The sequence below is a fragment of the Callorhinchus milii genome, unplaced genomic scaffold (genome assembly GCF_018977255.1).
Source record: "Callorhinchus milii isolate IMCB2004 unplaced genomic scaffold, IMCB_Cmil_1.0 Scaffold8, whole genome shotgun sequence".
NCBI lineage: Eukaryota > Metazoa > Chordata > Chondrichthyes > Chimaeriformes > Callorhinchidae > Callorhinchus > Callorhinchus milii.
This window is the reverse complement of record NW_024704749.1, coordinates 8,227,620-8,241,820: the sequence shown is the minus strand read 5'-3', so window position 1 is coordinate 8,241,820 and position 14,201 is coordinate 8,227,620. Positions and strand designations below refer to the sequence as shown.

Below are 14,201 nucleotides of genomic sequence, written 5' to 3'. Positions count from 1 at the left end.
TAAAATTGTAATAACTTACGATGTCAAGCCAAAATCTCCGAGCCTGAGCAGTCAGCTAAAAACAGCCCTGCAGTACCAAGTTAGAGATGATTTACGACATGTATCTGATGGCACCGAGACCCACCGGTCGCAGGAGCTCTCCTGTCCTCAAAGATGAAAACAGATGACATTGAATGGCATTTCCATCCAATATTACTCTTTTCAGCCTCAAGGCCAACAGGGATTGCTGAGCGATGTGAGGAGAGTCGTATAATCCAGCAAAACAAGTCAGTGAAGAGTACACAGGCCTCATCAGCGCAGAACTGGCTCTGCAAGAAGGGCTTTTAATTATGCAGATTGTATTACTGACTCCATTTTGTGGCCATGAAAGACCCTGCTCTTCGATCGTGACTTCAGTCACCCTCCTACCCCTACCCTCCACCCCTCCTGATCCCAACCCCCAGCTAGGGATCAAACCCCTGACTGTCCAGCACCTTGGGACGTCCCGATGTGAACGGCGCTGTGTAAATGTAATTGTTGTTGTTGTCTCTCAACTGCATGAAGTAGGCCCTTATGATCTTGGCAATGTGAAACCAAAGACCACCAGCATATTTTATATTCAATACAGCAGTGTAGCCCCTTAAGATATCTTTTAACTAATCACAAACTCTTTGTGCGGGATAGAGTCATACTGAGTGGAGTATGTGTTTTAAAGATGGAGAACAGAAGCTCGTAAATAATTTATCGCTTAACAATATCTATTCCACTTATCTTACGATCATTTAATTAACTGTCCCTCTTACTCGTTTGTCTGCTCTGCATTTCTGATATAAGTGTAATTACATAATGTTTGAAGATTGTATAACAAAAGGCAAAGTAAGGCAGTGGGTTCTGTGCAGAATTAATTACACAAAGCCCACCCTGACTGCTAATATTACAGAACTGAAGCTAGTCTGTGGTCTGTGCTATTCCTTACTCCTCAATCCACGACTGTTTGTGGGACGCTGCTGTGCGCAATTGGCTGCTGGGTTTCACCCACAAAATGTACAGTCAATTCACTTTACACTGTAACCTGTGAAGCGCTTTGAGACGTCTCGAAGAGATGATCAGGCGCTATATCAAATGCAAGGATTATTATTATTATTATGACCACATTGGACGTGAACATTGCTTTCTGGTTTCGACGTAGAAGGTGATAGTAATTAATCAGCCGAGGTGCGTGACACAGCGATAACACGTGTATAAACCGGGGTTTCCTTTGTTCTTAAAGGTGCTGTCACCGCTCTCAGATTCCATCCTCGCTGAGAAAACAATAACCGTGATCGAGGAGAAGGTGACTGTCACAGATCTTGGGATTCAGTTAGTCACAGGCCTGTCTCTCTCCTTCCAACTGAGTCCAGGCAGCAATCGAGCCATCATTGCAACAACGGCAGCAAAAGATGAGCTTCACACCGCCAAACAGGTAGCGTTTCCAGGGTCTATTCACCGCAGATCATTGGCAACGATATTTCATTGAGCATTGAGCATGTGAGTTCAGGGTGTTTGATGTGAGGAGGCGTCAATGTGTCCACACAGGGAAGGCCGATAAATTGGACTGCCTTCCTTGCCGTCCTTGCCTTCAGGTCAAGCAGCCCGAGGACAGGTTACTTTTATGGGGATGGGACCAGAGGGAGGCCAATTGTCCCATTGAGTCTACCCCTATCATTTTATTAGTTCTTTTTCTAAACGATTTTTTTTTAATGTTCATTTCCCTTTATCTTTCTAATCCCATTTCCTTGCCTTATTATTATTATTTTTATAATTATAATCATTATTATCGTTATTATAATTCGAGCGCCCATGAAACAAGAACGTTAAGTGACGGACGAAGCAAATTTGCTGCACAATCATTTTAAAATGAATTATTTCGTAAGCTAAGCGTCACTCGGAAATTGTTCCTCCGCTAGACGTTTGGAGTGTTTGAGCAGCAATGTTTCGGGATGTCATTATTCGGCAGATTAAAAGAAACTGTACCAAAAAACGGGGTCTGAGAGGGGGTCATGTTTTAAGATCAGATTTCTCTGCGGCTGGCAGATTAATCTTTGATGAGATGCGCAGTATTTCAGCACTGACAGAGATGAGCTGGATTCTGTAATGAGGGTAAAAGCCCATAAATTTTAGGCGATGTTGGGGTGAGTGAGTTATGACTGTTTTTTGCCTGAGTGAACTCGTGATCACTGGCAAGATAGTCTGTTTATTCTGTGTGGTGAGACAGAAAGAGAGAGAAAGAGAGAGGGAAAAAGAGAGAGAGAGGAACAGAGAGAAATATCACTGGAGATTTAGTGGATTCCCGATGTTGCTGGGGTTCCAGCCATTAAGCAATAAATCGTGCAGCTATCAGTTTTATTACTCACTCCCGGGCACTGAAATAAAACAATTTTATTCCCGTTGACAAAGCTTCAGCTAAGATTCCTGGGGTTTCACTTAAGCTTTGTAGATTGCAAGTACTCTTAAGGGTAAGAGAAAGTAATAAAATCTGTAGGGAATACCTGGTTGATTGCTCTGGGATGGCAGATAATAATTTAGAGTGTACTTATTTTCGTAAAATTGAGATTAACCTGAGCAGGCAAGACTGAGCAGTACTAATTTACATTGCTCCACAATTCTTATCTTAACTTTGCATTCGACCCTCGTCTGGCTTTGTTACACTTCTGTTTTAATAAGGGAATGACATCAAATTTGAAATGAAGCAAATTTCCTCCTTCCTGCCTGCTGATGCCATATCAACCTGTCCGCTCCCTCCGCTCAGCCTGCTCCACGTACCCCCCCCCCCACCTCACCACCTGGCCCGCCCCACCATCGGCGGGCAGGCCTTCAGCCTCTCTGCTCCCACCCTTTGGAACTCCATCCCACCACAGTCCCTTCGCTTTGCTCCATCTCTTGGCTCCTTAAAGACACGTCTCAAGACCCTTCTCTTCGACTTTGGTCACCCTCCTACCCCTGCCCTCCCTCCCTACCGATCCCCACCCCCAGCTCGGATCCAAATTCTCTGACTGTCCAGCGCCTTGGGACGTCCTCCTGACGTGAAAGGCGCTGTGTAAACATAATTTGTTATTGTTGCTTTCATGCAATTTTGAAAGGTATAGAGTTTAGGCTATCTAATACCTCGGAGGACAGGAAGTTATTTCAATATAATAGTCTTATCATTTCCACTGTATAAATGTGACAGACAATTCTCCGGTTGCTGTATTGGGCTCTTATCTTACTCACCAGTTCATCCTCTGCATCTTGAAGATTATAATCTGCTGCAACACATCTATGGTTTTACATCCAGTCTAAAGTGCAGGTCCTCTGCCCTTCGCCCAGAGATATAAGTTTCTTTGAACATTTATCACAGCGTTCGAGCTGTGGAATCTGTGCTTATCGATTGATCACTATAAAAGAGACGGTTTTAATTCAGGCAAAACAGGTCGCCATATGATGCTGATAGTGCAGTGATCTGCCTTGGGTTAAAGGTAACGTCCAAAGCACTCTATTCAGCAAGCAGCAGGGATTGTGTGAGGATCTGTGATGCAATGCCATCCCTTCTCTGACCTTTGGCTTTGTTTGGCTCGTCTCCATCCCTGCACATCCATGTGGATGAAAAAAAGAATTTGGATTGTTGTAGCGCCTTATCTCAAAGTGATTAACAGTGATTATTGTCATGTGCAGTGACTGCTTTTCTTGTTACTCGCATAAACAGTTCAGCTGCATTACATTAGCGCGGGATAATTGGGCACCATTCACAAAAGAAAGTGAGGAGCTTCGTTAACCTTTCCTGCTAGTTTTATGACCAGTAAATTGTGAATACGGTTCAACAATATTAACGGTATTTGTCATTTTAATGGAGCGTGTAATGGCAAATCAGTGTCTTTGGCTGTTGTTGGTGGCATTTGATGCCGTTTGGGGCTTTCAACAAGATGGCTTGATACTCAGCTTTGTATTTGTGCTCCTGTTGGGTCGTAGGAACTGCGGCAAAGCAGACGTTTCAAGTGATGATGCTCTGTGCACAAATTGTCATGAGATCAAATAATTTGTGGAGTCCTGTAATGTATTGGTTAGAGCACTCACTTCACAAGCAAGAAGATCTGGGTTCGATTCCCGGGCAGGGCGAACCCTGAGGCAGGTTTCCTCACTCCACACGCCTCTGATTACCTTGCAGTATGTAGGAACCCGGTTGTTAGTCGATTGGCGGATCAAATATAAAATGCAAGGTTTATTGTGAAATTATTACTATTATTATATCAGGCAACTAACTTTGTACCCAACCGTTTTCCTGGTTCACTGTCATTCAGCGCAGGGAGATCAGGCATTCAAAACGAGAATGTAATAGCATCTATCTTCTAAGAGGAAAAAGAAACATCACTGCAATAACATGTGGAATTCTCCACGTCATCTGAATTCTCTGACTGATCCGATCAAAAGAAAAAAATTGTTTTACAATCGTTCCAATCATTTAGTTAACGGGATTTATAGGGGAAGCTTAGTGAAAGCGGTTAGTGGTAAAGTAGAATTAAAGTTTTTAAAATCTGCTTTGATTTTAAGAGTTTGAGCTTTAACTTTCCGATAACATCAGTTCGTGTTAAGTTTTTACTGCTGGGGTTGAAATGACTTTGCTTCACAAACTACAGCGACATGAACTGGAGATTCTAGATATCTGGAGGATTGAATGAAATAAGTCCATTTGATTTAGAGTTCTGTATGTGCGCACGGAAATCAGGTCTTAGTTTTACTGATAAGCTCTACTTTAGTAACATTTTAAAAAAATCCCTTGTACGTTCTTCGGCTGATCATTGTAGATTGCGGTTGGTATCATCTTGTACCGAGGACTGCATTTCCGTCAATCCAACTGCTCCAGAAACCGTCTAGACCAGGTAGTTTCATTGTCTGATTCAACAGATTTACCCAGTGAATGGTACAGCATTAGTTATCTGTTAACGTTAGTCCTAATAGATGATACATGCAGTGCTGTACATTTAAATCTGGCATCTTAAGCCACAAATTAATCAGAAGCGTTAACCATCTGTGCCGAGCATTTGAGCAACATGACGGTTGTCATAAACACATGTACTTAGCGTCTCAATCCGTGCCAGACAACAGCTGCCTGCAGCGCGGGGAATTTGGGAATAAGGGAAAAAGTTCGTACTTGTCGTCAAGGTGAGCCGGGAAAGATTCAGGAGTATTACAGTAAAACGTAAACAATTATTGGGCTATTCTCTGGAGAGGTGCAAGCCACTGCATCCAGGAGACAGGTCAGAACCTGTAGAACATCAGAATTACTGCTCAAGCGCTCCCGAGACCCCGTCCGGCATGACGGGCGCTATATAGGTGCAAGTTGTTGCTGTTGTTGTTTGCCGACAGCACATTATTTGCCACAGAGCTGCCACACGAGCTATTGCCTTGTTAATAATCATTATACTGATAATCCTTGCATTTGATGTAGCACCTTGTCACGTCTTCGAGACGTCTCAAAGGGCTTGACAGAATAGACTGTAAAGTGAATTGACTGTGTGTTTTGTGGGTGACTAATAAGCGGGTTTCTACTTAGTGCTGGGTAAACAGAGGTGGTTGTTTGTGAAAACGGTGGCCAAAGATTACTTTGGCTTTTATTTACCTTTTTTCCTAACATCCACACTATGAAACAAGTTTTAAAAAAAGTGACCTTTTTAAAATAACAGACCCTTGTGATCGTGTTAATTAGCAATTATCACATTAAATCTGATAACAAAATGTCATGATTTTCTCTCCCCAGTTTTCCGGAGAGAGAAAAAGAAAAGGTTCATTAGGAAAATCCCCAACAATGCGAGATTAGATTGATTGAAGTTACTGAGGCAGGGAACACAGAAATATTCGCGGTTTGCAATTCAATCAGAACGCAGTGTTTGGAGCTGAAATTTTTCAACGCAGCTCTCTACAAATCACGTCAACAGGCTGCTTTGAACAGTTTTCTGCTGGTAAAGGGTATTCTAAGCACTGCTAGGTTTGTAAGCAGCTTCAATGTGCTGTGGTGTATCGATCAGGATGCTGCCAATCTCGTCTGTCACTTTAATTTAACACCAACCGACCAAATACGATAGATGCTGCTCTCCCAGCTCATGATCAGATCTCTGTGCATTTCCCCTGTATTTTGTTGCTGCTCGAGTAACTGAAAGTGCATCAGGAACCACGCAGAAGGAAACTGATATGATATTGCAAACCAGAGGCTAGACAGTACCTGTACATCAAATTAAAATCTTATTTCACCTTCTTGTCCTCGAGTTGTGTTTCCTTCAAGATTTTCTTTCATTTGCCCTCTTGTCTATTAAAGCGCATTTTATTAACATCTTGTTTTTATTAAAACTCCAGGGAGAGAGTGCGCATTCCGTTCCAACAAGCTTTCTCTGGGATTTCCATGCTTGGGTGTGGCATGTGTGGAAATTGCAGCTTGGTTTGAATACCCTTAAGCACAGTGAGAGGTTTTCGAGCAAAAAAAAAGATTAAATGCATCAATCAAAAATATTTGAATTCATTGTAGCCCCTTATTACATTGAAATTGTTTCACACACTAGCCATAAACATGCAGTGCAAATTATAGCATTAAATATTGGGAGCTGAGTTTTGGGAAGGATTTCCTTGAATACTCCAATGGACATTATTATCCACCGCAGACTATCGCAGCAACTGTTCATTGCTGCTCTTGGCAGTCTTATTATCTAACCGATCTACCACTTCTTTATTCCAAGAGCTGTCACTCTCTAATTCTCTTCTGACACATCGTATCAAACAACTTCAATGCGTTTCAAGCTTTCAGCTAAATCTCTTCTGCCTATTGTTCAACTGGATCCAAACTGTTGTTAAATCTTCTCTGTCTTAGGAACACAGAAACAGGAGGAGGCCGTTCAGCCTGTCAAATCTGTTCCACTATTTTCTTAGCACGGCAGATATTTTAATCCCATTTCCTCCGAAAGGTTTGTACAGCTATATATTTGCAGGTAAACACGGTAGTCAATTAGTCTACAACAAGATCTCACGAACAGCAATGAAGTAAATAACCTCTTTTTCTGTAGAATTGTTGGACATCAAGAGAAAGTTTCTTTTCTTTTGCAATAGTAGCGTCAAGGGATTGTTATAGGTACCTGAACAGGCAGATGGGAGTTTGGTTTGACACCTCATCGGATTGATGTCTCCATCAATCCCAAGTATGCAATGGAGTGTCAGTGTGGACTGTGAGCTCAAGTGCTGAAATGCGACTTAAACCCACTAACTTTTTAGCCAATGAGCCAAGACCACACCTAAAATGAAAGAGTACTATCACAATTGGAGTACTAACCCACACAGGAATATCACTAGATACTAAACTCAATCTGTAATTATTTTTAAAATAAGGCACATGTACTGGGTGTACAGTTTTCCCGTTTAAAGCCTCATCCCCACAAATTAGTCATTTTTGTAAGAAATTCAATTAGTGCAGAGCTGTGTGTGTGTGGGGGGGGGACAATGACTTGTATTTGATCTGATAATAATTGATAATTGGAGGAAAGGTGCAATTGAATCAGCTCAAGAGAACGCTCTTGTCACCCAGGGGCTGAGTCGTATTGTCTCAATAAAATACTAAGTCTATGTATGCAGTTTAATCTCTGCCTTCTGCTGATGTCCATAAAGCATTCGAAGATTAAGTGTCCATAAACCAATTAATGCTAATGCCTATCAATCATCTGTACATCAATTCAGTCAACAGTTTATAGCACCGTCAGAATTAATTGACCAAGGTGATCTACAACATTGTAACTCACTACCTGTTATCTCATACTTGGTGTGTTTATAGCAGCCTTCAATCACTTCTTTTAACAAGAGGGCGTACATCATGCTTATCAAGTGTTAACATTATTTAATAATAGAAAAATGCTCTGTGTGCACAGACAAACATCACTGTGCTGGCAATTCAAACCCTGTGCTCAAACTGATGTGAAAATGGACTTCTGTGGGCATCGCATTCACCCTTCGCTGTGCCATCTGCTTGTCAACAAAGCTCCCAGCTTTCCAAGCGAGTGCCAACACAAAACCCAATAAGATTGTGCCAACTTACCCACTTATTTTCACAGAAATCACTAACCTTGCTTTCATCCACATAGCACTTCTCTGTAGAGGGCTGCTTAATTAAATCTATTAATATGCATTAAGCATAATTTGGCCATTACCATACACATCTCTGCCATACAATGAATTTCTCTTGCATAAATTAATTGCGAGAAAGAGCCAGGCATCGTGCAGGTGGTAATGCGATCTCGCTGATTTATTTAATCTGCGTTCCGAACTTGCAATTGGCCTCGATAACATTTTATCCCCTTGATTTTCTTCCAAATGTTTCCATTAGTTTCCATTTCGTGCCTCGGTTTGCTGAGTTCACTGTCTATATGCCGTTAGCCAATAAGCAGCGCAAAACACGACAATTCTGCAATTTGTCTGTCTTTCCTACTGTAGGAAGCTCCAAGCTGTCAGGCAAACTATGAAGCAACAAAGTATATTTCGACAGTAAAGGCTCAGCTGAATTCAAGGGGTAGTTTGTGGGATCTGTGGCGGTTTGTCTAGTTGGGCTCCCATCAGATTTAGCCTCCGAACAAAATGTTCCTTCTTAAAAATAGAAAGTTCCTTTTGAACTCATGATCCAGACCAATTGCTTCACAGCTTGCTTTTTGGACGCACAAAGAACAACTCGCCTCGCGAGCCAGAGGATCTGGGTTCGATTCCCAGACGGGGGCGAAACGTTGGGCAAGTTTCCTTACTCCACGCGCCTCGTTGCACCCAGTAGTCAGGAGGAACGCAGTTGTTAGTCGATTGGCGGATCACTTTTCCGGGGGTAACAACCCCTTCAAAAAACATTTAAATAATTTAGTCACTCAGTGTTCGTGTGGGACGCTGCTGTGCGCAATTGGCTGCCACGTTTCGCCCACAAAACATACAGCCAATCCACTTTACAGTATATCCTGTGAAGCGCTTTGAGACGTCTCGAAGACGTGATAAGGCGATGTATCGAACGCAAGGGTTATTAGTATTGCAAAATAACTTCTTGTGACAAATTGTGAAAGGGCGCTGTACAAATGTAATTTGTTGTTGCTGTCATTACAAATGATCTCAGATTGTGAGATTGGAACAAAACCCCAAACCTGGACGAGTGTCACAGAACGTGCAAATTCCCAAACTCCAAGTGACGTTGGAATGAATTTATGGATAAATCTTATGAATACAAAAACAGAACCTAAGAGTCCCCACGGACTGGTTTTTGAATTGGCCCTTTCGCACATAGGACAGATTTGGGACATCAAAGGCCAGTCACATCTTAAACTTATCAAAAAGAAAGAAAAACACAAGTTGGCAAATTGCCCATCTGTAACAATTTAAACGTGGAACAGTGCCAAGTTCTCTCGGATCATCTCTCTGCGGGATTACAGTTTTGCAATCGCACCACATTTACGCTGCTGTAACTGTCTACAGGCTTGACACTGGCTCAGTCAGAGATCCGCAACATGGGCAGTCTGCAGTTCTAAGTGCAATAACTAGCATTTGAGATGCGCGGTCAGACGGCTACACCAAATTCAGTCATGAGTTTATGTGACAGCGTAAATTCATGAGGAGGTCTTATACCGGAGCATGTACCAGATTTACTGACGGATGAATGTTGCACTTAACCTGCGGGGCAGGAAAGGTCGCGGGTTTGAATCCTGGGCTGTGTTGATTTAGCTCAGGGTGCTCCAACCCTTTGGCTGCTGAGGGCCGGATGCCCTACTTGAGAAACTGCCCCTACGCTGCTCCCCTGAACTCAACCAGTGTCAATGCTGATCATACTCCTCTTCATTGTTGATTACTAACCAGTGGTAATATCAATATCGGTGAGCAGGCGAAACCTTAGGCGAGTTTACCTCGTCTACACGCCTCTATGTACCGAGCAGCGAGCAGGAACCCCTTAGTCGATTAGTGGATCGCTTTCCCGGGGGTAATAATCCCTCAAAAAAAAATTGGTCACTCGATCCACGACTGTTTGTGGGACGTTGCTGTGCACAATTGACTGCTGCATTTCGCCCACAAAATGTACAGTCTTATACTTTACCTTATATTCTGCAAAGCGCTTTGAGATGTCTCACCGACGTGATCAAATGCAAGGATTATTATTATAATAATCTTACTCCGATATGCATCTGTGTGTTTGTGTGTGTATGAGCTGCCTTCAATTCACAGCGGGAAAAACGCTAGCGTACGTTCTGCAAAGTTTTAAAAAATAAGTAAGTTGATAATAGATGTTACTAAAAAAATTATTAATTCTGTATGTTGCTTTCTAATAACACTAATATGATGGTGGGATTAATTTGGGTCACAGTGTATAGCAGAACGGTAATAAAGAATTAATTCCATAGAGTGTTTGCCTTGCCCTTATTCTTTAGAAGCCCTTAGCAAATTACAAATTTGTTTTACATCTACCCACCTCCTGCTTCCACACTCCTCCCTAGAGTTCCTAACCAACGAAAGGGAATTATTCATGCACAGTTACAAATTTTGTGCGGCGATACTTGATAATTATTTCAGAAGTGACTGAATATTGATTTTTACTTTCATTACTGAACTACTGAGGGTACCTTTGAAAGATGGAAAGATCATACTTCACATTAGATGAAATAATTAATCACCAGCCCACGCACACAAAAGGCTTCGGCCCCGTCAGGTGAGAACGTTGAGACAGGGTGTTTGCTCAGTTGGCAGCGTGCTCACAATTGATCGTAGGAGGTGCTGTCCTCTGGATGAGACGTTAAACCGAGTTTGTTCAGGTGGACCTTCAGGTGGGGGTAGCACCCCAGAGTGCTTGGCAGTGATGGAGCACGACGCAGAGCCAGAGGGGGGGTGGGGGAGGTGACCGTAGGCACTGGTCGAAGAGGAAGGTCTTCAGGTGCGACCTGAAGATGGGGAAGGAAGGGGCAGGGTGGAGGGAGGGAGGGAGGGAGGGAGGGATCGAGGACGATGGCTCCATTGTTCCAGCTAAAGATCCTATGGCACTATTTCAAGGAAAAGTAGTGATATCCCAGCATCCAGCTTCATTGGTTATTCATCTCCTTGTTGTTTGTAGAGTGTTGCTGGTACAGATATGTTGCTGGGTTAGCAACAGTCTCCGCACCTCCAAGTGACATGTTTTTGGTGCGATGAGGCACGAGATGAGAGTCAAGAAATAATATACAGAACAGACAGATTTTGCAGTGAGACTAAACGCGAACTAATGGTTCCTTCTGGAAGCTTTTGTGGCTGTTTTATGGAACCATAGACATTTCAGTATAGCTTGAGGTTGTGCAACCTATTTTGTCAATACTGTTCTCCAGCGAAGACACGACTGTAAAATGTAACAACTGCTATAAATTTGCAACGTAAACTGGTTGCAGTTAATCCCTTGAACGTTTTCGGTTCCCACCCCTTAACAGCCGTGTCCACAAACATACACACACACACACGCACGTACACGCATGCACTTCCCAGATGTTTCCGTGGTAATAGATGGCTCTTGGCCTTTGATTGACTGCCTCGGTCTGTGATCCTGACGTTTAATCAGCACGGAAACCATTTATTGCCTGACAAATGGAAGTTATCACTTAACTAATCAATGCTATTGTAGTTCATTTTGTTTGTTCCGTTCTTCATCGGCAAAACACCGCGGCGGTTGAATCGGTAGCTAAAGGTTTTGCGGGAACAAAATCTTAATGTGCATTTTATTTTATTCTTTCTGGTTCCCTTTCAGGAAGCGATTCTCAGCGCTTGGATACAGTTCAGCGATAACACCCTCGCCCCGCTAGATATTTACGATCCCGAGGACTTTTCGCTGGCTGTCACTTCGCGGGAAGAAGCCGTCGTCTCGACGAACCAAGACTTGCAGCTGCGTTGGCCGGTCGTCACCGCGGAGGGAGAAGGGCAGGGCAACCTGCTAAAAGTGGAGATGGTCATCTGCGAAGTTTGCCAGAAGTCCAAGCGCAAGAGCATCCTGGCCGTGGGCAACGGGAACGTCAAGGTCAAGTTCAGCCAGAACGACGGGGGCCCGAGGGGGGCCGGGGATCACGGAGCCGACGGAGACCTGGAGAACCGGGCCAGCGACCGCAGGCAGAAGAACGCGGAGCAGGAGCGGAGTGGGCAGGACGGGCGATATTTTAGCAGCGCCACGGCGGACAGGGAGGAGAGCTCGATGAGGAAGGTCAGCACCACGGCCAAAGCGTCGGTCAACGGGATGGACGGACTGGATCAGCCTTCGGACGACAACAGCCAACTCCAAAACATACCGCTGGACGCCGCCAACTTCCCATCACCCGATTTGACCAGGAATGCCGAGGGTGACGACAGAGCGAACGAGAACGACCTGATGCAGGCTCCTCGGGGGCTGACGGACCTGGAGATCGGAATGTACGCTTTGCTGGGCGTGTTTTGCCTGGCAATCCTCGTCTTCTTAATCAACTGCGTGATGTTTGCCTTGAAGTATCGCCACAAGAGAATTCCTTCGGAAGGACAGGGAAACATGAACCACTCCCACGACTGGGTCTGGTTGGGCAACGAGAGCGAGCTACTGGAAAACACCGCCGACGTCTCACCCCAGCGGGACTGCGAGCACACCACCACCATAGACAGAGCGGCGGGGTTCGAGGAGAGCAACCACCTGCTCAACGGGGGTTCCCAGAAAAACGTCCAGGGTCAGATACACAGATCTGCGCTCAACGGCGACGGCAAAGAGCGCAAAGACGAACCATTGAACTCTCCCACCACGAAACGGAAACGAGTAAAGTTTACAACGTTTACCACCATCCCTCCTGACGATGGGTGTCCTGCTACAAACTCCATCCTCTTGGGGACCGAGGACAACATTCAATGGGTCTGTCGGGACATGAGCCTCGGGGACTCGCACGAACTGAGAAATTACATGGAGAGAATACAAGACAGCGTGTAAACATGCTCCTCTTATCTGTTTTCATTCTTTGCTCACCTTTATGCCTTCAGTTTTGGGTGATTGTGCAGTAAAAAATCCAGTCAACTATGGGTCTGATTTTGCAAACGAAAACACTGGCAGAAAAGCACAGAACTACACACACGCCAACGCTGGGCAAAACCCACATCTGTTACCCTAGAGACGAACTGCATCAAATGGCGTCCACGGAATGAATGCAATGCACAGACTTATCAGGACGGAATTCGGAAAGGCGACAGATACAGGGCTAACATTTGGGGAGGTTGTGTGTGCGTGTGCGTGTGTGCGCGCACATGTGTGTGTGTGTGTGTGGACATTTTTGCTTATGAATACGATATAGCAAAAGGAGACTGAATGCAGCGGACAGAAAGGCTTTGCCGAGCTGCAGTAAGCGCTGAGGAAAGGATTAAACCCCCACATTAATTTGTGATGGTTACCTCAAAACACTGGGAAAGTGGCACCTTAGTGAAATTCCTCCCATCAATTTTGATGACGTCCACCTGTTCTTGGGAAATCCCATTATAAGGCGCGTTGTCAACAGTCACTACACTTCAAGGAATTTCCCACCCACAGAATAATAGCTTCCCAAACGGGTAGCGTTTCGTGGAAGAAGCACTACCGACTGGGTGGCAAGACGACAGTATAGGAGTTCGCCCTTAACACTGGCCCTTAAGAGCCAACTTCAAACTTAACCATTTTATATGATTTGTTAAACTCGGACTTCAGTTCCACTCTCAGTTCTCGGACCCCACGTTCTGTGTACATTTTTATTTTATTACGTCTTGTTTATATTTAGGCTCTTGTGTTTTCATTTTTATTATTTATGCAGTTAGGACCCACCTTTATAACTTAGGTGAAACATTTTAACAGCGTATACCTAGAATGCATTGTAGATTTACTAGACTGTAAAAATTTATTTATAAATATTATACACATTGTAAATAAAAGTTGCTTAAGATAGCTTGGAAATTTAAGCCGTTCCAGACCACTCCAGTCTCTGCAGTGTATACTTCATCCCTTCGTTTTAAGCACGTCTAGGTGTAGCCATCACACATTCAACAGTTGCTGCTGGTACATCAGGAACAAGAATAAAAAATTGCATTCATATAGTGCCTTTCAAGTAGGACGAACTTCAGAGATAATACAGCACCGAGCAAAGTGAGTGAGATGAAGGAGGATTTAAGAGCGTTGACAAAACTGCGCGATCATTAAAAGGGTCGTGGTAGCGGGCGGAGAAAGCAAA

General features: G+C 43.9%; 1 protein-coding gene across 1 annotated transcript in view; it reads left to right on the top strand.

Annotated features, from left to right (window-relative positions):
* The window catches only part of si:dkeyp-14d3.1 (transmembrane protein 132C), a 76,529-nt gene extending 62,595 nt beyond the window's left edge, over nucleotides 1-13,934 (top strand). The window contains exons 8-9 of the mRNA XM_042337370.1: nucleotides 1,250-1,441; nucleotides 11,750-13,934. Of these exons, the coding sequence (XP_042193304.1) occupies nucleotides 1,250-1,441; nucleotides 11,750-12,940 (1,383 nt within the window). The 3' untranslated portion in view covers nucleotides 12,941-13,934. The remainder of the gene's footprint in view (nucleotides 1-1,249; nucleotides 1,442-11,749) is intronic.
* The last annotated feature ends 267 nt before the right edge of the window (nucleotides 13,935-14,201 follow it).